A 24,429-nucleotide genomic window follows, 5' to 3' on the forward strand; every position below is an offset into this window, starting at 1 on the left:
GAACTCCAAGGAGATGGAATATAAAGCATCCCAGCCCCCAGGCACTGGAAGCTGTGATGGGCCCGGCGTGCCCCAACCCCAAAGCGCCACACGTAATGAATTGGACAACGCATCCCAGCTCCGGGACACCGAGAGCAAAGACACGTCTGGCGCACCTCAGCTCCGGGAAGCCGGGAGCAGTGATGTTTTCGACGAGGAACAGAGGGAAGCAGCAGAGGACAACCCAATCCTTGCTGCCTATAAGACATCCCCGATGTCACCCCAGCGGAACAAACCCTGCATGAAAAACCAAGAGGGGTTTCTGAGCCCAACCAACATGAAACTGCTTGCGCACACGATGGGTATGCAGGTACATCCCGAAGGACTGGGACTAGCAAGGACAAATGGGATGGGAAGCAAAAACTAACTTTAAAAAATGGGTGTAAGGATTGCTTCCATTAATGTGCGTAGCATTAAATCTACTACGCGATGTGTTTCAACCTTGGATTACCTCGCCAAGGTCAAAGCTGACCTACTGTTTCTGCAGGAGTGTGGAATACCACACCTCAGCACCTACAGGCAGTGGTCGCGATGGTGGTCCCACGGGCCATCGATCTGGTCGGAGGGTAATGATTGCCGTTCCTCCGGCCTGGGTATTCTACTGCGGGGAGGTAACTTCACCATCTCCGAAGTTAAGGAGGTGGTGGGCGGTCGCCTCCTCGTAGCAGACGTGATGTACAACAACGCTCCGCTCCGGTTGATCAACGTGTACGCCCCGGTACAACGCAGCGAGCAGCTGACCCTCTTCCAGCAGCTCCCACTGCTGCTGGCGACATCCAGGCCGGTCATCCTAGGCGGTGACTTCAACTGCATCATCGATGCGGCTGGACGATCCGGCAGTGACGACAGCAAACTGGACGCTACGCCCAGATTCCTAATAGAAACAGTTAAAGATGCCAAACTGCACGACGTCTTCAGCAAACCTGCAGACGGAGCGCAGCACAGATACACATGGTCAAGATCAGACGGGTCTGCCCGTTCCAGGATTGACTTCCTGTTTGTGTCCCGTGCTGTCACGGTCGGATCCACCGACGTCAAGCCAGTGTTCTTCTCCGACCACTGCCTCTTACTGGCCGACTGTCACTTACAGGACGACCAGCGGGTTGGCAGAGGGACGCGGGAGCTCAATGCTACACTGCTGACCCCAGAGAATGCTGAGGAACTCAAAAGGGATTACAAAGGTTGGAGGACCGTGAAACCCCTCTTTGAGTCTCCAGTTCACTGGTGGGAAGCGATTAAGGAGAACATCAAGAGGTTCTTCATCCACAAAGGTGATCAGAGGGCGAGAGAGAGATAGAGGGAAATGTCCCGACTCCAGAAATGTATGCAAAATCTGCTCCGGTTGCAGTCAATGGGGGTCGAGGTCAAGGAGGACCTCCAAGAGGTGAAGAGCCAGCAGGCCTCACTCTTTGCCAAGGAGGCCTCCAAGATCATCTTCCGGTCCAGAGTCCGCTCCATCGAGCAGGATGAGACGTGCTCGCGTTACTACTTCCAAAAGGTACACACAGAGAGCTCTGTTATCAGCAGCCTGAAGGAAGAAGATGGCTCGGCAACGTCTTCGCAGTCCGACATACTAAGGATCAGCAAATCCTTTTATGCTGGGCTGCATGACGCGAAGCCCACAGACAGCAGAGCCTCCCAGTCCTTCCTGTCATCTATCACAGAGGTCTTAGATGACAGCAGGAGGGAGAGACTGGACAAGCCGCTAACTCTGGACGAGCTGACAAAGGCCATCGAGTCCTTCGAGACGAGTAAAACTCCCGGAAGCGACGGCTTACTGGTCGAGTTGTACTCGGCCCTGTGGGACTGGGTCGGCCCGGACCTGCTGGAAGTATACGAGAGTATGCTCCTGGCCGGCAGCATGTCAGAATCCATGAGGAAAGGCATCATCACCCTCATTTACAAGCGGAAGGGGGAGAGGGCAGAAATCAGAAATTGGCGGCCCATCTCACTGCTTAATGTTGACTACAAGATTCTGTCCAAAGTCATAGCCAGTCGAGTCAAGTCTGCTCTGGAGTTGGTGATCCACCCTGACCAGACCTGTACTGTACCCAGCAGGAAGATCTCTGATAGTCTGGCGCTACTCAGGGATACGATCGCCTACGTGCGGGACAGGAGGGTGGACACCTGCCTCATCAGCCTGGACCAGGAGAAGGCTTTTGACAGGATATCGCACACCTACATGATGGACGTGCTTTCCAAAATGGGGTTTGGGGAGGGAATCTGCAATTGGGTCAAACTGCTCTACACAAACATCAGTAGCGCAGTCTCAATCAATGGGTGGGAATCGGAAAGTTTCCTGATCCAATCTGGAGTCAGACAGGGTTGTCCTCTCTCCCCGGTCTTGTTTGTTTGCTGTATTGAACCCTTTGCTGAGTCTATTAGGAAGGATGCAAGCATAAGAGGGGTGACAATCCCAGGCAGCGGAGGCACTCAGGTGAAAAACTCCCTGTACATGGATGACGTCGCCGTCTTCTGTTCGGATCCGCTGTCTGTGCGCAGACTGATGAGCATCTGCGACCAGTTCGAACTGGCCTCGGGAGCCAAAGTTAACCACGGCAAGAGCGAGGCCATGTTCTTTGGGAACTTTGACCCCTTCACTGTCAAGTCAGACTACCTGAAGGTGCTGGGTTTATGGTTCGGAAGGGCCGGGGCGTGCACCAAAACCTGGGAGGAGCGAGTAGCCAAGGTACACCAAAAGTTGAGCATGTGGGGGCAGCGATCTCTCTCCATTGTGGGTAAGAACCTGGCCATCAGGTGCGAGGCGCTCACGTTGTTGCTGTACGTGGCGCAGGTCTGGCCCATACCCACTCCTGCGCTGTGGCGGTCACCCGAGCCATTTTCCGCTTCATCTGGGGATCTAAAATGGACCGGGTCCGGAGGGACACGATGTTCAAATCTCTGGATAAGGGCGGGAAAAATGTACCCAACGTGGCCCTCATCCTGATGACCACCTTCGTGTGCGGCTGCATCAAGCTGTGTGTAGACCTCCAGTACGCAAACTCCAAGTGTCACTACGTGCTGAGGTTCTATCTGTCCCCGGTGTTGCGAAGGATGGGCCTGGTCACATTGCCGCGGAACGCTCCATGCAGTTGGACCGTGCCCTACCACCTATCCTTCGTGGAGCAGTTTCTGCAGGAAAACACCTTTGACCACCGATCCATCAGGTAGTGGTCTGCACGGAATGTCCTCAAGGCCCTACGGGAAAAGGAGACGGGGGATCCTGTCGAATGGTTCCCCGAGCAGACCGCCAAAGTCATTTGGCAGAATGCCTCATCGCCAGAACTTTCAAACAAGCACCAAGATGTAGCTTGGCCGGTGGTGAGAAGGGTCCTCCCCGTCAGATCCTTCATGCACGCCCAAAGTCTCGCCCCCTCCGCGCAATGCCCCCGCGGTGGCTGTGGTGAGGAAGAGACGGTTGCCCACCTCCTCCTGGAATGTGTCTTTGCAAAGCAGGTGTGAAAAGAGATGCAGTGGTTTTTGTCGAGGTTCATCCCAAGCAGCTCTGTAATACAGGAGTCTGTGCTCTACGGGCTTTTTTTAGTTTAGAGATACAGCACTGAAACAGGCCCTTCGGCCCACCGAGTCTGTGCCGACCATCAACCACCCATTTATACTAATCCTTACACTAATTCCATATTTCCACCACATCCCCACCTGTCCCTATATTTTCCTACCACCTACCTATACTAGGGGCAATTTATAATGGCCAATTTACCTATCAACCTGCAAGTCTTTGGCATGTGGGAGGAAACCGGAGCACCCGGAGGAAACCCACGCAGACACAGGGAGAACTTGCAAACTCCACACAGGCAGTACCCGGAATTGAACCCGGGTCACTGGAGCTGTGAGGCTGCGGTGCTAACCACTGCGCCACTGTGCTGTTCCCAGGGACGCACACCGAGACAAACATCAACTGCTGCTGGAGGACTATCAATTCGGTGAAAGACGCCCTTTGGCCTGCCCGAAACCTGCTGGTCTTCCAGCGCAAAGAGTTGTCCACCACCGAATGTTGCAGACTGGCAAATTCCAAGGTCCAGGACTACGTGCTGAGGGACGCACTAAAGCTTGGGGCAGCCGCAGCAAAGGCTCAATGGTGAAAGACCACGGTGTAAGGTCCCCCCACCAAGCTGAACTGAGGGGCTGGATCCATGGGAAACCCCTCGAACTGTATCGGGAAAATTTTGTGTGCTGTAAATGTAAAAATGTATATGGCATGACAATGAAATGGAAGAGTTGTGAGGCAACTCATGATTGTATAGAAGGAAACCGATCACCTTTGCACTGTTTGTATTTTTTGACTTGATGCTGTTTTAAACTGTTTGGGAATGTAATTTTTACAGATTTTTATGAATAAAGTATATTTTGGAAATAAAAAAAAAAGCTCAGTGAGCCAATCTACAAGCACACAGGAGGTGGGGGGAGGGGGAAGTCAGGTCAAAGATCAAACATTTGCCTCCCTGTCTAGCTAAGAAAGAAACACACATTGTACTGCAAAGTCTAGTGAGAAAGAGACCCAGAGAATGAAAGGTTTAATCTTAAACACAACGCTGACTAGATTCAAGGAGAATACCAGCTTGAAAAGAATACCTAGCCCGCTCATAGTGAGAGCGTGATGTGCTTTGTTATTTTCTATGTTCAAGGAACTATAATGAAATAAGTTGCTATCCATTGGAATTGTTACTCTGTTTGCTCACATATGGTATGAAAAATAAATCAGCTTGTTGATCTATAACTGATCTTGTCTCAGTAAAGTGCATCATCAGTGCAATTTCTGGAAAATTGGAGAAATGCTTGTGGGGGCAAGTACAACATAAAATATATATGGATATATATAAGGGTGACCGCAGTGACGGCAACAACTACCGTGGAATCTCCCTGCTCAGCATAATGGGGAATGTCTTTGCTCAAGTTGTTTTAAACAGACTCCAAAAGCTGGCTGAGCGTGTCTACCCTGACGCACAGTGTGGCTTTCGAGCAGAGAAATTCACCATTGACATGCTGTTCTCCCTTCACCAGCTACAGGAGAAATGCCGCGAACAACAGATGCCCATCTATGTTGCTTTCATAGATCTCACCAAAGCCTTTGACCTCGTCAGCAGACGTGGTCTCTTCAGACTACTAGAAAAGATCGGATGTCCACCAAAGCTACTAAGTCATTCCATGACAATACGAAAGGCACAATTCAGCATAGCAGTGCCTCATCAGACCCCTTTCCTATCCTGAGTGGCGTGAAACAGAGCTGTGTTCTCGCACCTACACTGTTTGGGATCTTCTTCTCACTGCTGCTCTCACATGCATTCAAGTCTTCAGAAGAAGGAATTTTCCTCCACACAAGATCAGATGGCAGGTTTCTCAACCTTGCCCATCTTAGAGCGAAGACCAAAGTACGGAAGGTCCTCATCAGGGAACTCCTCTTTGCTGACGATGCTGCATTAACATCCTCCGCAGAAGAGTGTCTGCAGAGACTCGACTGGATTGTGGCTGCCTGCAACGAATTTGGCCTAACCATCAGCCTCAAGAAAACTAACATCATGGGACAGGACATCAGAAATGCTCCATCCATCAACATCGGCAACCTCGCTCTGGAAGTGGTTCAAGAGTTCACCTACCTAGGCTCAACTATCACCAGTAACCTGTCTCTTGATGCAGAAATCAACAAGCGCGTGGGAAAGGCATCCGCTGCTATGTTCAAACTGGCCAAGAGTGTGTGGGAAAATGGCGCACTGACACGGAACACAAAAGTCCGAGTGTTTCAGGCCTGTGTCCTCAGTACCTTGCTCTACAACAGCGAGGCCTGGACAACGTATGTCAGCCAAGGGCGACGTCTCAACTCAATTCCATCTTCGCTGCCTCCGAAGAATCCTTGGCATCAGGTGGCAGGACCATATCTCCAACACAGAAGTCCTCGAGGCGGCCAACATCCCAGCATATACACCTTACTGAGCCAGCGGCACTTGAGATGGCTTGGCCATGTGAGCCGCATGGAAGATGGCAGGATCCCCAAGGACACATTGTACAGCGAGCTCGTCACTGGTTACAGACCCACCGGCCGTCCATGTCTCCGCTTTAAAAACGTCTGCAAATGCGACATGAAGTCCTGTGACATTGACCACAAGTCAGGGAGTCTGTTGGCAGCGATTGCCAGAGCAGGCGGGCAACCATAAAGGCGGGGCTAAAGAGTGGTGAGTCAAGAGACTTAGCAGTTGGCAGGAAAAAATACAGAAGCGCAAGGAGAGAGCCAACAGTATAACAGCCCCAACAACCAATTTTATCTGCAGTGCCTGTGGAAGAGTCTGTCACTCTAGAATTGGCCTTTATAGCCACTCCAGGCGCTGCATCATAAACCATTGACCACCTCCAGGCGCTTATCCATTGTCTCTCGAGACAAGGAGGCCAAAGAAGACTATAATATAAATCCAGTCATACACAAACTTTGAATACAGGAATCCACACAAATAATGACTAGGAACAAAAGAACACTAACAAATGAAGAAATTCTGTTTGTTAACGAGCTAATGGTTAAAAAAAATCGCACATTCTTTCCATCCCACCACCCGCCCCCGCAAAAAAATTGTAAGGGGGAAAATTGTACTAACTCAATCAGGTTCCAATGCTAACAACCCACAGGACACCAGTTTCTAACTGGGTTAAGAAATTTATTATTCAACAATCAGTAGAAAGCAAGCAGATGCATCTCCATTTCATTAACTTCGAGAGATTTGGCAATTCAGGCATGTGTACGCAATTGGCTTTGCTGTACTGCAGCCAGCTGTATATATTGGCAGAAATTCAATCACCTCTGATATAGTTCCGTGCTTTCAAAGGGAAGCTCTTGGTTGCTAGCTGTATTGTTTGCACTAAGAGATTTATTAACCCCTAAAAGCTTCTTTACTTACACAATTGCAGTTTCTCCCAATTTTGACATCTCTTTCCAAGTGTCCTCATCCAATCCACTGTAAATTCCATTATTGTTTACTATAATGACCACTATCGGCAAACTGTACCTAAAATAAAAATAAATGTTAATGCTTACCACTACATCATATTTACATGCAAAACACGCCAAACCAGCTATATAATTCTAAACCGTGAAAGCACAACTCTGCACTGAGTTGCTGAGTCTGGTGAGGAGGAGTTTTAAGGGTTAATTTCTATCTAAAGTCTAGTTTTTCCTCAATTTAGCAATTAACTAAAAGTTACTCCTTAAGTTAAGAGAAGTTAAGTTTTATTCCAGACTTAAAACAGGGGTATACAAGCTCTCTGGGAGCAGCTGCAGCTAGTTACTTAGGTTTAAACTGGTTTTCAGAAAGTATAAAAGCAGGGCTTCCTCAGTGTTGCTTCGAGTGCACAGAGTATAAAGTGGGAGTTTGGTGAGTGAGGGAGTCTGGGGAGGATGGTGCTCCTTTCTTTCTTTTTCCACCTTTTTTCAGCCTCCAGTTGCTGGCTCTTACTTCAGTACGGGAAGAAGCTGATTGGTGAATAACTGGTAAGTTATTCTACTTATTCTAATTGTAATAAATAGTTTTTAAAGTTACGATTTGACAGGTCAGCTCGGCCAAGTGGAATGTACATCCTGTGTTATGTGGGAAGTCATGGATGCACCATGTGTCCTAGACGAACACATCTGCAGGAAGAGTCACCAGCTGCAGAAGCTTGAGCTCTGGGTTTCGGAAATCGAGCGGCGGCTGGCGTCACTGTTGTGCATCCATGAAGTGAAGGACTAGGTGGATAGCACATTTAGGGAGGTGGTCACACTGCAGGTTAGGAGCATGTAGGCAGAGAGGGAATGGGTGACTGCCAACCAGTCTACGAGAACCAGGCAGGTAATGCAGGAATCCCCTCAGTCTATCTAGCTTGCTAATCGGTTTTCCATTTTGGACACTGGTGAGGGCAATGTTTCCTCAGGGGTGTGCAGCCAAAGCAAAGTCCGTGACACCACGAGTGGCTCAGCTGCACAGGAGGGGAGGAAGAAGAATTGAAGAGCAATAGTGATAGTGGATTCGATAATCAGGGGATCAGACAAGTGTTTCTGCAGCAGTAAACGTGATTCCAGGATGGTGTGTTGCCTCCCTGGTGCCAGGGTCAAGGATGTCACTGAGTGGCTGCAGGACATCCTTCTGGGGGAGGGTGAACAGTCAGAGGTCGTGGTCCACATTGGTACCAGTGACATCGGTAGGAAGAGGGATGAGGTCCTGAAAGCAGATTTTAGGGAGTTAGGAAGGAAATTAAAAAGCAGGACCTCAAGAGCAGTCATCTCAGGATTACTCCCAATACCACATGCCAGTGAGCTTAGGAATAGGAGGACTGATCGATTGAACACGTGGCTGGAGAATTGGTGTGGGAGGGAGGACATCTGATTTCTGAGGCATTGGGACCGGCTCTGGGGTAGGTGGGACCTGGACAAGATGGATAGGCTACACCTTAACAGGACCAGGACTAATATCCTCGCAGGGAGATTTGCTAGTGCTGTTGGGGAGGGTTTAAACTAGTTTGTCAGGGGGATGGGACCTGAGGGGTATCTCAAATTGGAAGGAAGTAAAACTGGTACCAGGAAGTAGAAAATTAGCAAGCGAAATTAGAAGGTTGGCGAAACAAAGGGAAGCATCAACTCGGATTAGCATGTAGAATAATGTCAAAAAGACAAGGTTAATGGCACTCTACCTGAAAATATGCAGCTTATGCAACAAGGTAGAAGATTTAAAGACACAAATAGAGGTAAATGGGTATAATCTAATTGCCATTACGGAAACGTGGCTACAGGGTGACCAAGACTAGGAACTGAATACTCAAGGATATATGACATATATGGAGGACAGACAAAAAGGAAAAGGAGAGGTATTGTGCTGAGAAGGGATGGGATCAGTACATTAGGAAAGGAGGATCTTAGATCGGAAGAACAAAATGTGGAATCTGTTTGGGTGGAGCTAGGAAACAGCAAAGGGCAGCAAACATTGGTAGGATTTGTTTATAGGCCAAGCAGTAGTGGTAGGGTTGAATCTTCTGTGCCCACCGCCAATGTCGGTGACAGGTGACGAGAACAGCAGCCTGTCCGCGCAGGCTGCATGTCGTGGAGCCGCCATAGTCTTCCGTCGGTGGCTCAGTTAAATAGCCGGGGTGGGCCGCTTCCCCAACCCGATGACCTCGCTGCTGGAGGTCATAATGGACCAAGCCCTCCTGGCATTGGGCTGCGTGGAAGCCTCTCCCGGAGGCATCTTCAGGTGCACGCCCGCCACAGACCCCGACGCAGTGTGAGGCATGGTACTAATCAGGAGATTAGAGAAGCATGTAGCATGGGTAATACAGTAATCATGGGTGACCTCAATCTGCATATAGACTGGGTAAACCTAGTAATACTGTGGAGGATGAGTTTCTGGAGTGTGTTAGGGATGGTTTTCTAGAGCAGTATGTTGAACTGACTAAAGAACAGGCTATTTTAGATCTAGTATTATGTAATGAGAAAGGGCTAATTAATAATCTTGTTGTAAAAGAACCTTTAGGGATGAGTGACCATTATATTAAGAATTTTACATTATGTTTGAAAGTGAGGTAGTTCAATCTGAAGCCAGGGTGTTAAATTTGAACAAAGGAAATTATGAAGGTATGAGGGGCAAACTGGCTGAGGTGGATTGGGAAAATACATTAAAAGGTATGACAGTACATAAGCAAGAGAAAGTCTTAAAGAAATATTACATAGTTTAAAACAACTATGCAAGGCACAGAAACCCCAAAAGAAAAGTCAGTCAAGCATGGCTAACAAAGGAAGTTAAGGTTGTCTAAGATTAAAAGAAAAGCCTATAAAGAAATAGTAGTAAAGCTGAGGATTGGGAGGATTTTAGAACACAGCAAAGGAGGACAAAGAAATAAAAACAAGAAATGCTGGAACCACTCAGCAGGTCTGGCAGCATCTGTGAAAAGAGCAGCAGACTTAACGTTTCGGGTCAGTGACCCTTCTTCGGAACTGACAAATATTAGAAAAGTCACAGGTTATAAGCAAGTGAGGTGGGGGTGGGGCAAGAGATAACAAAGGAGGTCTAGATTGGACCAGGCCACATAGCTGACCAAAAGGTCATGGAGCAAAGGCAAACAATATGTTAATGGTGTGTTGAAAGACAAAGCATTAGTACAGATTAGGTGTTAATGCACTAAATATTGAACAGCAGCAAGTGCAAACCTGAAAAAAAAACAGTAGGTAAGCAAACTGAACAAACTAAGATGAACTGAAATAAATGCAAAAATAAAATTGTAAAAAATGTAAAAAAGAATGTAAAAAAAAAGAAAAAATAACTAAAAATGAAAGTAAAATGGGGGGCTGTCATGCTCTGAAATGATTGAATTCAATGTTCAGTCCGGCAGGCTGTAGTGTGCCTAATCGGTAGATGAGATGCTGTTCCTCGAGCTTGTGTTGATGTTCACTGGAACACTGCAGCAATCCCAGGACAGAGATGTGAGCATGAGAGCAGGGGGGAGTGTTGAAATGGAAAGCAACCGGAAGCTCAGGGTCCTGCTTGCGGACTGAGCGGAGATGTTCCACAAAGCGGTCACCCAGTCTGCGCTTGGTCTCCCCAATGTAGAGGAGACCACACTGTGAGCAGCGAATACAGTATACTACATTGAAAGAAGTATAAGTAAATCGTTGCTTCACCTGAAAGGAGTGTTTGGGGCCTGGGATAGTGAGGAGAGAGGAGGTAAATGGACAGGTATTACACCTCCTGCAATTGCAAACATGCAGGTGCAGCAAGCAATTAGGAAAACTAATGGTATGTTAGCCTTTATCGCAAGAGGATTTGAGTACAGGAGTAGTGAAGTCTTGCTTCAATTGTATAGAACCTTGGTTAGACCACACCTGGAGTACTTTATGCCGTTTTGATCCTCTTACCTTAGGAAGAATATTATTGCCATAGAGGGAGTGCAATGAAGGTTCATCGGACTTATTCCCGGGATGCCAGGACTCTCCTAAGAGGAGAGATTGGGGAAACTGGGCCTGTATTCTCTCGAGCTTCCAAGAATGAGAGATGATCTCATTGAAACCTACAAGATACTTAAAGGGACAGGCAGGGTAGATGCAGGTAAGATATCTGCCCTGGTTGGGGAGTCAAGAACCAGGGGACACAATTTCAAAATAAGGGGGAAGCCACTTAGGATGGAAATAAGGAGAAATTTATTTACTTAGAGGGTTGTGAATCTTTGGAATTCTCTACCCCAGGAGGCTGTGGAAGCTCAGTCATTTAGTATTCTTAAAGCAGAGATCGACAGTTTTCTAAATACCAGCGACATAAGAGGATATGAGGATAGTGTGGAAAGAAGAAATTGAAGTGGAAGATCAGCCATGATCGTATTTAATGGCGGAGCAGGCTTGATGGGCTGAATGGCCTACTCCTGCTCCTATGTTCCTAAAAAAGGGAATTTTAAGGAACCAAATTCAAACCTTCAAGATGAGCATTGGACTGCGTGCAGCACAGATTCACCAGGGCTTCAAGGGTTAAATGATGAGGGCCAGTCGCATTAACATGGCTTGTATTCCCTCGAGTTTAGAAGGCTAAGGTGTGATCTAATTGAGATATTTATACTGATTAAGGAGTTCAATAACATAGATACAGAGAAATTATTTACTCTGATGGTGTAATCCAGAACAAGAGGGCACAACCTTAAAATTAGAGTTAGGCCATACAGGAGTGAAATCAGAAAGCACTTTCTCCACCCAAGGGTCGTGGAAATCTCGCTCCTCAAACGTCATGGATGCTGGGTTAACTTAAATTTAAAAGACTGACAGCAATAGATTTATTTATTAAGTGTGGTATTAAGGGATATGGAGCAAAGTCAGTTAAATGGAGTTGAGGTACAGATCAGCCACAATCTAACAGACTGATAGAACAGGCTCGCGGGACTCAATGGCCGACTGGGTACTCCTGTTCCTATGTTTCAATAAAGAGGATTGACAAAAGAGATCCAGACAAATTGTTCACTATGGAAAATGTTTCTAATCTGAAGGGTTGGGCACTTTGCACCAGGGTGCTGGAAGCCTTTATTGATCTCTGTTGGAGGTTGAGAGATCAGAAAATCAGAGCACAGACCCCAAGAGGAATGAGAACCAGCAGAAGGTTGCCTCGGAACCGAGCCATTATTCTGGGCAGGAGGATAAAATACAGATAATGTTCCTCTGCGGAGTTAGGCAACCCACCAGAGTGGGACAACATGCACATGTTCTTTATATTTGTAACTGTGCATAAACACAAGTTATACTGATTGTACCAAGTGCCTCTCATCTTACTCTGTGTTCTGTAGGTTTTGCCTACTATGGAATAAAGGTAGCTTATGAATCAAACCAAACAATGACTTGCCTAGAATAAAAACAGAATGGACTGAAAATACACAGCAGGTCTGGCAGCATCTGTGGATAGAGAAACAGAGATAACGTTTCAGGCCTGTGACTTTTCATCAGAACTAGCAAAGGTTATAGAAAGGCAATAGGCTTTGAGCAAGAGAAAGGACGTAGGGGGAAAAATAACAAAAGGGAAGGTCTGTGATAGTGCAAAGGGCAGAAGAGATTAAATGACAATGTTATGGAATAAAACCTCAAAGCAAGCTCGAGGAATAGCACCTTATCTTGTGATTAGGCACTCTACAGGCCTCTGAGCTCAACACTGAGTTCAACAACTTCAGACCGTGACTGCCATTTTGATTGCTTTTTTAACCATGCACCAGTCTTAAGCTTGGTTTACATTTTTTGCTTTCGGACAGAGATGTTCATTATTCTGCCAATAACACTCTCTCTGTACAAATTCTTTGTCTTTTACTGCAACTATTACCACTCCCTTTGCCTTTAGTCCATGGCATCGTTGTCATTTAATCTCTCCGGCCCTCCACCCCATCACAGACCTTCCCTTTTGCTCTCCCTCCCCGCACCCCACCAACCCCTTTCACTCACTCAAAACCTATTACATTTCTAACCTTTGCCAGTTCTGATGAAAAGTCACTGACTGGAAACGATGGCTGGAATTTTATAGCCCCCCAACGAGTGGGCTGGTGGTGGGGGACATTCCCAACCCCCTCCCACCCCCGCTGCAATTTTATGTGGGGCAGCGAGAAATGGCCGGCCCCAGGCCAATCAAGGTCCTTAAGTGGCCAGGTAAGTGGCACTTAAGGGCCTCTTCCTGCTGCCAGGGGTATTTTACCCTTGGAGGTCAGATGAGAAAAGCCTCAAGAACCCCACCCGGTAAAACCAGGTGGCCTTATTGCGGGCTGGGGTGGGGCCCACCTGATCGGGCACCATGTGCCCCATGGAGGACCGCCCCCGAAGCCCCAACCGCCCCCAACGCACGCACAAAACTTCCCCCCACTAACCGACCCGCCCTTGCCTCACCGGGGCCCGGCCAACTGTCCCCAGTGAGGCCCTAAAAGCATACCTGTCCTTCGGGGCCACCCTTCACCTTGTTTGCACTGGCTGGGTGTAGTGCCAGCAGTGGCCACTGCTCCTGGTGGCGCTGCTGGGACTAAGAGCTGCCGGCCGGCTGATTAGCTGGCAGCTCCATTAGGCAGGAAGTCCTGCCTCAAGGATGTTAAAGTCCTGCCCAAGACCAATTAAGGGCTTGGGGGACAAAAAATCCTGGCCTGGCTCCCCATGCCCGGCGGACTGGGCTCGCCACCATCTTTTTGGCCAGTGGGTAGGGCCTCCCGCCGAATGAAAAATTCCAGCCGTTAACTGTGTTTCTCTCCCCACAGATGCTGCCAGACCTGCTGAGTATTTCTCGCATTTTCAGCTTTTATTTCAGATTTCAAGCATCCGCAGTATTTTGCTTTTATGACTTGCCTAGTGTTAACTTGATCCAACACAGATAGAACAAACACGTGTGCAGACATGGAGATCTGGTCCTTAATACTAGGGAATTTTATTGTTACACTCTCAGGACCTGTTATCACACTAATAGAACTCCGGCAGTGGGAATCATTTTCTTTAAAAAGGCTATTTAAAAGAGCTGCAGGCACCTCTGAGCCCAAGCAGATATCTGTGACAGACCTGAATTTGTAACAATTAGTTTGTTTACATTAGAAATATACACCTTCCATTAGAAACACTCCTCTAAAGAAAGAACTTTCACTTAGATAACACCTTTCACAACCTCAGGACCTTCCAAAGTACTTTATAGCCAACAAAGTACTTTTGAAGCTAAGTCGCTATTGTAAAATAGGAAACCCAGCAGACAATTTGCTCACAGCAATGTCCCGCAAGCAGCAATGAAACAAATGACCAGTTCATCTGTTTTAGGTGTTGGTTGAGGGATAAATGTTGGAAGGATATTGGGAAAACTTCCATTTCCTTCTTTGAATAGCTTCACAGGATCTTCAGTTTGCTCATTCATATATTAATATTTGTAACCTACAATCGTTCTCCCCTCCAAGAACATATTGTACATAAATTTCCTCAAGAAATGTTGAGGCTGCTGTAGGTGATTGATTATAATATTTTTGTGCAGCTGCTTCTAAAGGCTGAATTTTTTTGGGAGGCGTCGGGACCCTGACATCAGGACCCTATACAGATCCCAATCCCAATGATGTCCGAATCCCTCCCGCCTGCGTGACCCTCCTGGAAGCGGCCAATTAACAGGCTGCCTTTAGGAGCCCTGGCCAATTAGGGACAGTGGGCAGGCAACACAGACAGGAGCACCCTTGGCTGTGGACAGCCAGCAGCTGCAGTGACAGAGGTGGGCGCTGCCAAAGTAGGTGGGAGATCACGAAGGTGCCTCAGGATGGAGGCACTTTCTGAAGACTTCTAAAATTGTTAAAGTAGGTGTAGCTACAATTGCCAGGCCATCACTGTGGAGAAGGAAACCCTCCACAGGATGACCTACAGACACAGCTGTGGCCCAATGATCACAACGGCTCCGGCAGGTAGGGATTTAAAGGAGCAGTCTATGCCCTCCCCCCCACCCCGGCCTGGTGCTGGGATGCCCTCTAGAGCATTGACAGCCTCTGCACTTAGTGGGGGAGCTGCTCCAACAGCAGGAAAATACCAGCACCATCGCAAACTGGCCTGAGTGGGACATTAATTGCCTTTATTGGCTGCCCACCTCCTTGAAGCGGGCAGCCAACCCTAGACCGAGCCCGCCCCTGAGAAAGTCCCTCGGAGAAGAGAATGCATCGGGGAGCCGTCATGTTGCAGCTTCCCCCACCCCCCTCCCCATTTTCCCGGCCATCCTCCCCTCCCCCAACCCTTTCTCCATGTGTCCAGGAAAATTTTGCCTTAGGGTTTCTAGACTTTCTTTCATCATTCTGTGCCTCCTGCATTTCTCTCAATCTTCCCCACTGCCAGTTTCTTTTTCTGATGTGAGGGAATTCCCTTTCAAACAGAGCGACAAAATACAATTTTAGAAAGCAATTAACCTTTAAGACCGCAGATGTTACTCATGCATGCCTGAGGGCCTAAGCCCCTATTTATACATACTGAGACAGACAAAGACTTTTCTGAAGATGAATTTCACATATATTCAGCAAACTTAAAAATATAATTGCCTTGGTAATGCCATTTTTTAATCAATATTAAATGTTACACCCCCACCATCTGCATTCTTTGCTTCTGAAAAATTTCTGTATACCTTTCTTTGATTTAGAATTATTATTTCCTGCAAAAGCCCATGAATGGAAGAATATTCTAAATAAATTTGTTAATATTATCTCTGGTGATTCAGTATCTGTGCCTGCCACAACTGCTTAATGAGTGCTACAAAATACATCAATTTTTAAAAGACAATCAACGGGAAAATAACTGCCTGCAACTCAGTAGGTAAATGTAAATGTTGCATTCTTAAGATTTGAATTCAATTCCTGGTTCATCCTGAGGTAATTGGTGAGGTGGGGGGGGGGTGGGGGGCACGGGAGAGGGAGGCAGGGAGAGGCCTAAGCATCCTAGGTAAGGGGAAGAGAAAACAAGAAAGTAATAAATTAGGAAACAGGATTCATTGCTCTCCAGTGGTTCTTGGTTATATGATATTGAAAAGGAATGTGGATGGTGGCACAGCAGGTTGAATACTGCCAGGGACGTTATCTGTCTGGATGTCCTGAGTTCCATCTCAAAGCCAATGAAACTAGATTCATACTTGTCCTGGACTGTGTTAGATACATTGAGGAGCCTCAGGACCAAGGAGTGTTTTCCTTTGATTTCCCCTCACATGGATAGAGATGCTAATCAGCATGAGGCTCCGAAACCCTCCTTGGGAACCTCCAGCTCACAGCTTGACCCTTCTCTCAAAACTCCTTCTGCACTATGCCAATCTTACGGTACACAATTCCCTCGATTAGCCGCCATTGACAACTTTTTATTCTCTCGTCCTCATCTTCTGCTCTGACACACATTAGAGGCAAAACCTCTGGCAGGGCTGAGCATTCCCAGTGGAAAGCAGCACCTGAGACCGGGGGTAGTGAGTACTGCCATGGTGCCAAATCATTGTGTGTCAGCTGTCGCTCAGTGGGCTTGTAAAAAAGGTACTGTAATATTAATTGTACTGCAGGATTAATTAATGATCTCATAGTAAAGGATCCTCTCGGCAAGAGTGATCATAACATGATAGAATTTCACATTCAGTTTGAGGGTGAGAAATTTGGGTCTGAAACTCGTGAATTAAACTTCTAAATAAAGCCAATTACAAAGGTATCAAGACAGAGTTGGCTAAAGTAGACTGGGAAAATAGGTTAAAATGTAAGACAGTAGATAAGCAGTGGCAGGCATTTAAGGAGATATTTCGTAACTCTCAGCAAAGATATATACCATTGAGAAAGAAAGACTAACAGAAAGACGAACCATCCACGGTCAACTGAGGAAGTTAAGGATGGTATCAAATTGAAAGAAAAGGCATACAATGCTGCAAAAATTAGTGGTAGGCCAAAAGACTGGGAAAATTTTAGAAACCAGCAAAGAACGACTAATGAAAAAAGTTAGAAATTAAAATATGAAAGTAAACTAACAAAAAATATGAAAACAGATAGTGAGAGTTTCTACAAGTATATAAAAAGGAAGTGAGTAGCTAAAGTAAATGTTGGTCCCTTATAGGACAAAACTGCATAATGGAAAACAAGGACATGGCACAGACTTTGAACAAGAATTTTGTAACTGTCTTCACGGAAGACACAAAAAGAATCCTAAGAATAGTAGAAAATTCAGGGGCAAAAGGGAGTGAGGAACTTAAAACAATCACTATCGCTCAAGGAAAAAATACTGGGAAAACAAATGGGCATAAAGGATGACAAGCCCCCTGGACCTGATGGCCTGCATTCTTGAGTCTTAAAAGAAGTGGCTGCAGTGATACTGGAAGCATTGGTTGTAATCTTTCAAAGTTCCCTAGATTCTGGAAAGGTCCCAGTAGGTTGAAAACCACTAAAATAACACCTCCACTCAAGAAAGGAGGGAGACAGAAAGCACGAAACGACAGGCCAGTTGGCCTTACATTTGTCATTGGGAAAATGCTAGAATCCATTATTAAGGAAGTAGAAGCAGGACGGTTAGAAAATCATAATACAATCATGCACAATCAACATGATTTTGTGAAAGGAAAATTGTATTTGACAAATTTATTAGAGTTCTTTGAGGATGGAACAAGCAGGGTGGATAAAGGGGAACCAGTAGATGTAGTGTATTTGGATTTCCAAAAGGCAATCAATAAGGTGCCACATAAAAGGTTACTACACAAGATAAGAGTTCATAGGGTTGGTAATAAATTAGCATGGATACAGGATTGGCTAACTAACAGGGGAGAGTGGGGGGGATGGTCGATAGGGCCTTCAACTGTGTCTGACCCATTTCCCGCACTTCTGCCCTCACCCATTCCCTCCCAGAACTGCAATAGGGTTCCCTTGTCCACACATTCCACTCCACCAGCCTACACATCCAAAGGATCATCCTCCGTCATTTCTGCCACCTCCAGCGTGATGCCACCACCAAACACACCTTCCCCTCCCATCAGCATTCCAAAGGGATCGTCCCCTCTGCAACACCCTGGTCCACTCCTCCATTACCCCGACACCTCGTCCCCTTCCCAATGCACCTTCCCATGCAATCACACGAGGTGTAATACCTGCCCTTTTACCTCCTCTCTCCTCACCATCCAAAGCCCCAAACACTCCTTTCAGGTGAAGCAGCGATTTACTTGTACTTCTTTCAATTTAGTATACTGTATTCGCTCCTCCACACTGGGGAGACCAAACGTAGGTTGGGTGACCGCTTTGCGGAACACCTCTGCTCAATCAGCAAGCATGACCCTGAGCTTCTGGTTGTTTGCCATTTCAACACACCCCTCTGCTCTCATGCCTACATGCCTGTTCTTGGCCTGCTGCAGTGTTCCAGTGAACATCAACGCAAGCTCGAGGAATAGCATCTTATTTTCCGATTAGGCACTCTACAGCCTTCCGGACTGAACATCGAGTTCAATAATTCCAGAGTATGACTGACCCCTTTTTAAAATTATTTCATTTTATTTTATTTTCTCATTTTTTTACTATATGCCTGCCTTTAACTGGGTTTTTCATGTTTGTGCTTTTGCCTAGGGCTGTTCATTATTCTGTCATTAACACTCTCTCTGCACTAATGCTTTGTCTTTCACCACACCATTAGCACACTCACTTTGCCTTTGCCCCTGACCTCCTTGTTAGTTAATCTCTCTGGCCCTCTGTTCCATAACACACCTTCTCTTTTCCCCCCACCCCTGCTTTATTTGCTTTAAACCTATTACATTTCTAACCTTTGCCAGTTCTGATGAAAAGTCACAGATCTGAAATATTAACTCTGCTCCTCTCTCCACAGATGCTGCCAGACCTGAGTATTTCCAGCACTTTCTGTTTTCATTTCAGATTTCCAGCATTCGCAGAATTTTGTTTGATATTATTGTACCATATACAAGATGCACTGCAGGAACTCACCAAGGCTCCTTCGACAGCACCTTCCAAACCTGCGACCTTTACCACCTAGAAGGACAAGGGAACGCCACCACCTGCAAGTTCTCTTGCAAGCCACACACCATCTTGATTTGGAACTATACTGCCATTTCTTCACTGCCGCCAGGTCAAAATCCTAGAACTCCCTTCCTAACAGCACTGTGGGTGTACCTATATCCCAAGGACTGCAGCGGTTCAAGAAGGCAGCTCACCACCACCTTCTCAAGGGCAATTAGGGACAGGCAATAAATGCTGACCTAGCCAGTGATGCCCACATCCCATGAACAAATAAAGCAGGTAGGAAAGCAAGTTGGTGTTGTAAATAGCGAGGAGGAAAGCCTTAGATTACAGGACGATACAGATGGGTGGAGCAGTGGCAAATGGAATTTAACCCTAAGAAGTCTGAGGTGATGCATTGTGGGAGGACTAACAAGGCAAGGGAATATACTTCCTAGGACCCTAGGAAGAACAGAAAGTCAGAGGGATCTTGGTGTACTTGTCCATAGATCACTGAAGGCAGCAGCACAGGTAGATAAGGCGGTTAAGAAGGCATATGGGATACTTGCATTTATTAGCTGAGGCATAACATATAAGAGCAGGGAGGTTATGATGGAGCTGTATAAAATGCTAGTTAGGCCACAGCTGGAGTACTGTGTACAGTTCTGGTCACCACACTATAGGAAGGATGTGATTGCACTGGAGAGGATGCAGAGGAGATTCACCAGGATGTTACCTGGGCTGGAGCATTTCAGCTAAGAAGAGAGACTGAAAAGGCTAGGGTTGTTTTCCTTGGAACAGAGAAGGCTGAGAGGAGACCTGATTGAGGTATACAAAATTATGAGGGGCATTGATAGGTTAGATAGGAATAAACTTTTTCCCTTAGCGGAAGTGTCAATAACCAGGGGGCATAGATTTAAGTCAAGGGGCAGGAGGTTTACAGGGGATTTGAGGAAGCATTTTATCACCCAGAGGGTGGTTGGAATCTGGAATGCACAGCCTGAAGAGGTGGTAGAGGCAGGAACCCTGACGATATTTAAGAAGTATTTAGATGAGCACTGGAAACGCCATAGCATACAAGGCTATGGGCCAAATGCTGGAAAATGGGATTAGAATGGTTAGGTGCTTGATGGCCGGCACAGACACGATGGGCCGAAGGGACTGTTTCTGTGCTGTATAACTCTATGATTCTATGACTAAATTGTAAGGAAAACACAAAGAGTCTGCAAAGGGATATAGATAGGTTAAGTAAGTAGCAGATGGAGTATAATGTGGGAAAATGTGAGGCTGTCCACTTTGGCAGGAAGAATAGGAAAACAGACTATTATTTAAATGGAGACAGACCACGGAATGCTGCGGCACAGAGGGATCTGGGTGTGCTTGTACATGAATCACACAAAGTTAGCCTGCTGGTACAGCAAATAAGATTGGAAGGCAAATGGAATGTTGGCCTTTATTGCAAGGGGAATGGAGTATAAAAGTAGGGAAGTAAAAAAAAGTGTGGTTATCCACTTTGGTAGAAGGAATAGATGTGCAGAGTATTTCTTAAATGGTAAGAGATTAGAAAGTGTAGATGTACAAAGAGACCTGGGTGTCCATGTCAATAAGTCACTGAAAGCTAACATGCAGGTGCAGCAAGCAATTAAGAAGCATAATGGTACGTTAGCCTTTATCGCAAGAGGATTTGAGTACGGGAGTAGTGAAGTCTTGCTTCAATTGTATAGAACCTTGGTTAGACCGCATCTGGAGTACTGTGTTCAGTTTTGGTCCCCTTACCTTAGGAATGATATTATTGGCATAGAGGGAGTGTAACTAAGGTTCACCAGACTTGTTCCCAGGATGGCAGGACTGTCCCATGAAGAGAGATTGGGGAAATTAGGCCTGCGTTCACTTGCGTTTCGAAGAATGAGAGGTGATCTCATTGAAACCTACAAAATATTTAAAGTGATAGACAGGGTAGATGCAACTAAGATGTTTTCCCTGGTTGGGGAGTCCAGAACCAGGGGATACAATTTCAAAATAAGGGGGAAGTCACTTAGGACAGAAATAAGGAGAAATTTCTCAGAGGGTTGTGAATCTTTGGAATTCTCTACCCCACAGGGTTGTGGAAGCTCAGTCATTGAATATGTTTAAAGCAGTGATTGACAGATTTCTAAATACCAATGATATAAGGGATATGAGGATAGTGTGGGAAAAAGGCATTGAAGTGGATGATCAGCCATGATCATATTGATTGGTGGGGCAGGCTCGATGAGCTGAATGGCCTACTCCTGCTCCTATGCTCCTATTGCTACAACTGTACAGGGCTTTGGTAAGACCACACCTAGAGTACTGCGTAGTGTTTTGATCTCCTTACTTAAGGAGGGATATAGTTGCAATGGAGGCAGTTCAGAGAAGATTCACTGGATTGATTACTGGGATGAAGGGGTTGTCTTATGAGAGGTTGAGCAGGTTGGGTCTATATTCATTGGAGTTTAGAAGAATGAGAGGTGATCTTATTGAAACACTGAGGGGGCTTGACAGGGTAGATACTGAGAGGATGTTTCCCCTCATGGGGTGAAATCTAGAACTGGGGGAACAGTTTCAGATTAAAGGATCTCCCATTAAGACAGAGATGAGAAGGAATTTCTTCTTAGAGGTTCGTTAATCTTTGGAGAAAGCAGTGGAGGCTGGGTCATTGAATATATTCAAGCTGAGTTAAGACAGATTTTTGATCTACAAGGGAGTCAAGGGTTATGGGGGGCAGGCAGGAAAGTGGAGTTGAGGCCACAATCAGATCTGCCCTAATCTTATTGAATGCCGGCGCAGGCTCGAGGGACCGAAATGCCTGCTCCTGCTCCTATATCTTCGTTTCTTATGGTAGCACAGTTGCCTCTGAGTCAGAAGGCTGTGGTTTCAAGTCAGACTCCAGAGACGAACACAAAATCTCAGCTGATGCTCAACGCAGTACAGAGCTGCCGGCTTTCAGATTAGACAGTAAATCGAGGTCCTATCTGCCCCCTCTTGCGGCCATAAAAAGATTCCATGGCACTATTTCAAAGATTATCAATGGCATTCTCCCTAGTGCCAAAACCAGTATTTATCCCTCAATCAACATCACTGGAACAAATTAATCTGGTCATTACCTCCTAGCTATTTGTGGGAGCTTGCTATGCACAAATTAACTGCTGTGTTTCCTACATTAGACAGTGACCAGACTTCAGAAGTACTTCACTGGCTGCAAGGTGCTTTGGGACATCCTGAGGTCATAAAAGGTGCTAGATGAATGCAAGCCTTCCTTTATTTTTTGAGCTACTTCTCCAGTGCCCTGGCTGCATGCCCATTGCATGGCCACGATGAATTGTAGAGTTCGAGATTATAACCTTCATTCGTTATCTGAAGGGACTGCTTCTCAACTCTGGCTACATTTTCCACCTACACTCTATGGGCTGGATTTTGCTCCCAGCCCGACATCAGGTTCTGTGGTGGAGGAGGCATTGGTGCCGGATAATTGGAGCGGCAGCAGCTGCCACAGAACTCGACGCCGGGATTTCCAGGCCTGATCTTCCCAACGGCAGGGAAGCTCCATGACGGCCTCTCCACCGCTCAGCGACGGGACCCTGCTTTCCATATGCTAATTAGATCTTTGCATTATATTAAATGTAACCCGCAGCGACATTACCTTCAGTTCCCGATGGTCAGCACAACGTAAGGCACTCACGCGCCTTCACTTTCCCATCCAGGGAAAGCTGGCACCACTGGGGCGGGGAAGGGGTCAACTCTGCACTATGTACTGTATGGGGGGGGGGTCAACTGTGCGTTATGTTGTGCCATTTGCAGGGCTGGCAGCCGTCGTGCATATGCAAAGTGCCCGCCACGTGCAAGATCGCGGCTGCATGGGGCCCTTGCATGGTGGCCGCCATTTTCTGCACCCACAACCACTCCTGGTGGCGGGAGAACAAGATCTAGCCCTTTATCTTTGGTTAACTGGTACACAAAGTGTTAAGCTGTCCATAGGAGTTTGTGGGTTTACTCCTGGGCCTGGTAAAATCCACAGACTCAGGATGCAGAGGATCATCAGGGAGAGTTTCACCAGCTTCCTTTCCCACTGCTCTGGGCCGTTGCGACTGGCCAGGTAACCATAGGACACACTCATGCAGTGCCCACTGAAATATTCTACAACCAGCTGGCACATGACGATAACAATCACATTTTCATTTTATGTCACACTCAGGCACTTTTAGCTTTACTGTGCCACTTGTTCTGCTGCTGTACTCTGTTTTTGGGGGGTGGGTTACACTTGTATTTGCAACTTGCATCTATTCTGGTGGCATTAGGTTCAGACAAAATAGTAATGTCAAAAAAAATTAGTCACAAAAATGATGTGTCTCAATTGGTTAGGACACCTCACTTTATTTTCCTGTATGTGAAAAAGGGGTAATTTTCATAATTTTAGCCGCATGAGAAAACTTTAGTTATTACATCACTCGGACCATAATCTTTCAGCATATTAACTTATTGCAGAGTGATATGAGCAGTTTCCCAAAAGCTCTCAAAATGAAATGTGGTTTTTCAGTGTAGCGTGTTGTCAATATGTTCACTGTAAATAAATTTTGATAGCCCTGTGCTGTAGCAGAAGTTCAGCCTATAGTTGCATTTTTCTAGGAGAAAGGGATCCTTCATGAAGTGCCTTTTGGCTAAGACATGATCTTAGCCAGCCTGTATTATGTATCTGTGCACATAACTTCCATAAAGCTTGCTGAATATTATACAGCACAACTGCACGAGACAGGCCAACCATAATAACCGGAGATATCATCCCAAATGTATTGCAATAAACAGCAGCAGGCTTTGTGGTGAAAAAAAATTGAAAGATCGACTTTCTTCTGATCAGACACATTCATTGCTTCCAATCTCCAGTCCAATATGTGCAAAGTACGTTTCATTACATCACTATACCTTAATCTTCTCAATATTCATTAAAGGGACACAAAAATCTAATTTCTTTCAATTCTTCGGTCACAGTTGCTTCATATGTCTTAGAATTTTAATCAACAGCTATCATCTCTTACCTTTGGTGATTTGATACATAGTCTTTCTTCATCTATTGACATTCTTGGCATGATGATCACCTCTCCGATACAGAGTGCCCATATCTGTTCCACTGCTCAAGTCAAGACGTATCCTTTTTCATGACTATTCATTTCCCCTTAGCAAATATGACCTCTCTATATAATCCAAGCCTATCACAGACTGTTCTCGCACCCACACTTTTTGGGATTTTCTTCTCCCTGCTGCTTTCACATGCGTTCAAGTCCTCTGAAGAAGGAATTTTCCTCCACACAAGATCAGGGGGCAGGTTGTTCAACCTTGCCCGTCTAAGAGCGAAGTCCAAAGTACGGAAAGTCCTCATCAGGGAACTCCTCTTTGCTGACGATGCTGCTTTAACATCTTACACTGAAGAGTGCCTGCAGAGTCTCATCGACAGGTTTG

At 46.3% G+C, this 24,429-nt stretch overlaps 1 protein-coding gene across 3 annotated transcripts in view; it reads right to left on the bottom strand.

The window, feature by feature from the left end:
* The window catches only part of hacl1 (2-hydroxyacyl-CoA lyase 1), a 147,618-nt gene that overhangs the window by 11,792 nt on the left and 111,397 nt on the right, over positions 1–24,429 (bottom strand). For all 3 annotated transcript variants that reach the window (XM_068011713.1, XM_068011706.1, XM_068011697.1), the window contains one exon: positions 6,939–7,046. In XM_068011713.1, the coding sequence (XP_067867814.1) occupies positions 6,939–7,046 (108 nt within the window). The remainder of the gene's footprint in view (positions 1–6,938; positions 7,047–24,429) is intronic.

Source organism: Heterodontus francisci, chromosome 2 (assembly GCF_036365525.1).
Source record: "Heterodontus francisci isolate sHetFra1 chromosome 2, sHetFra1.hap1, whole genome shotgun sequence".
NCBI classification, from domain to species: Eukaryota; Metazoa; Chordata; class Chondrichthyes; order Heterodontiformes; family Heterodontidae; genus Heterodontus; species Heterodontus francisci.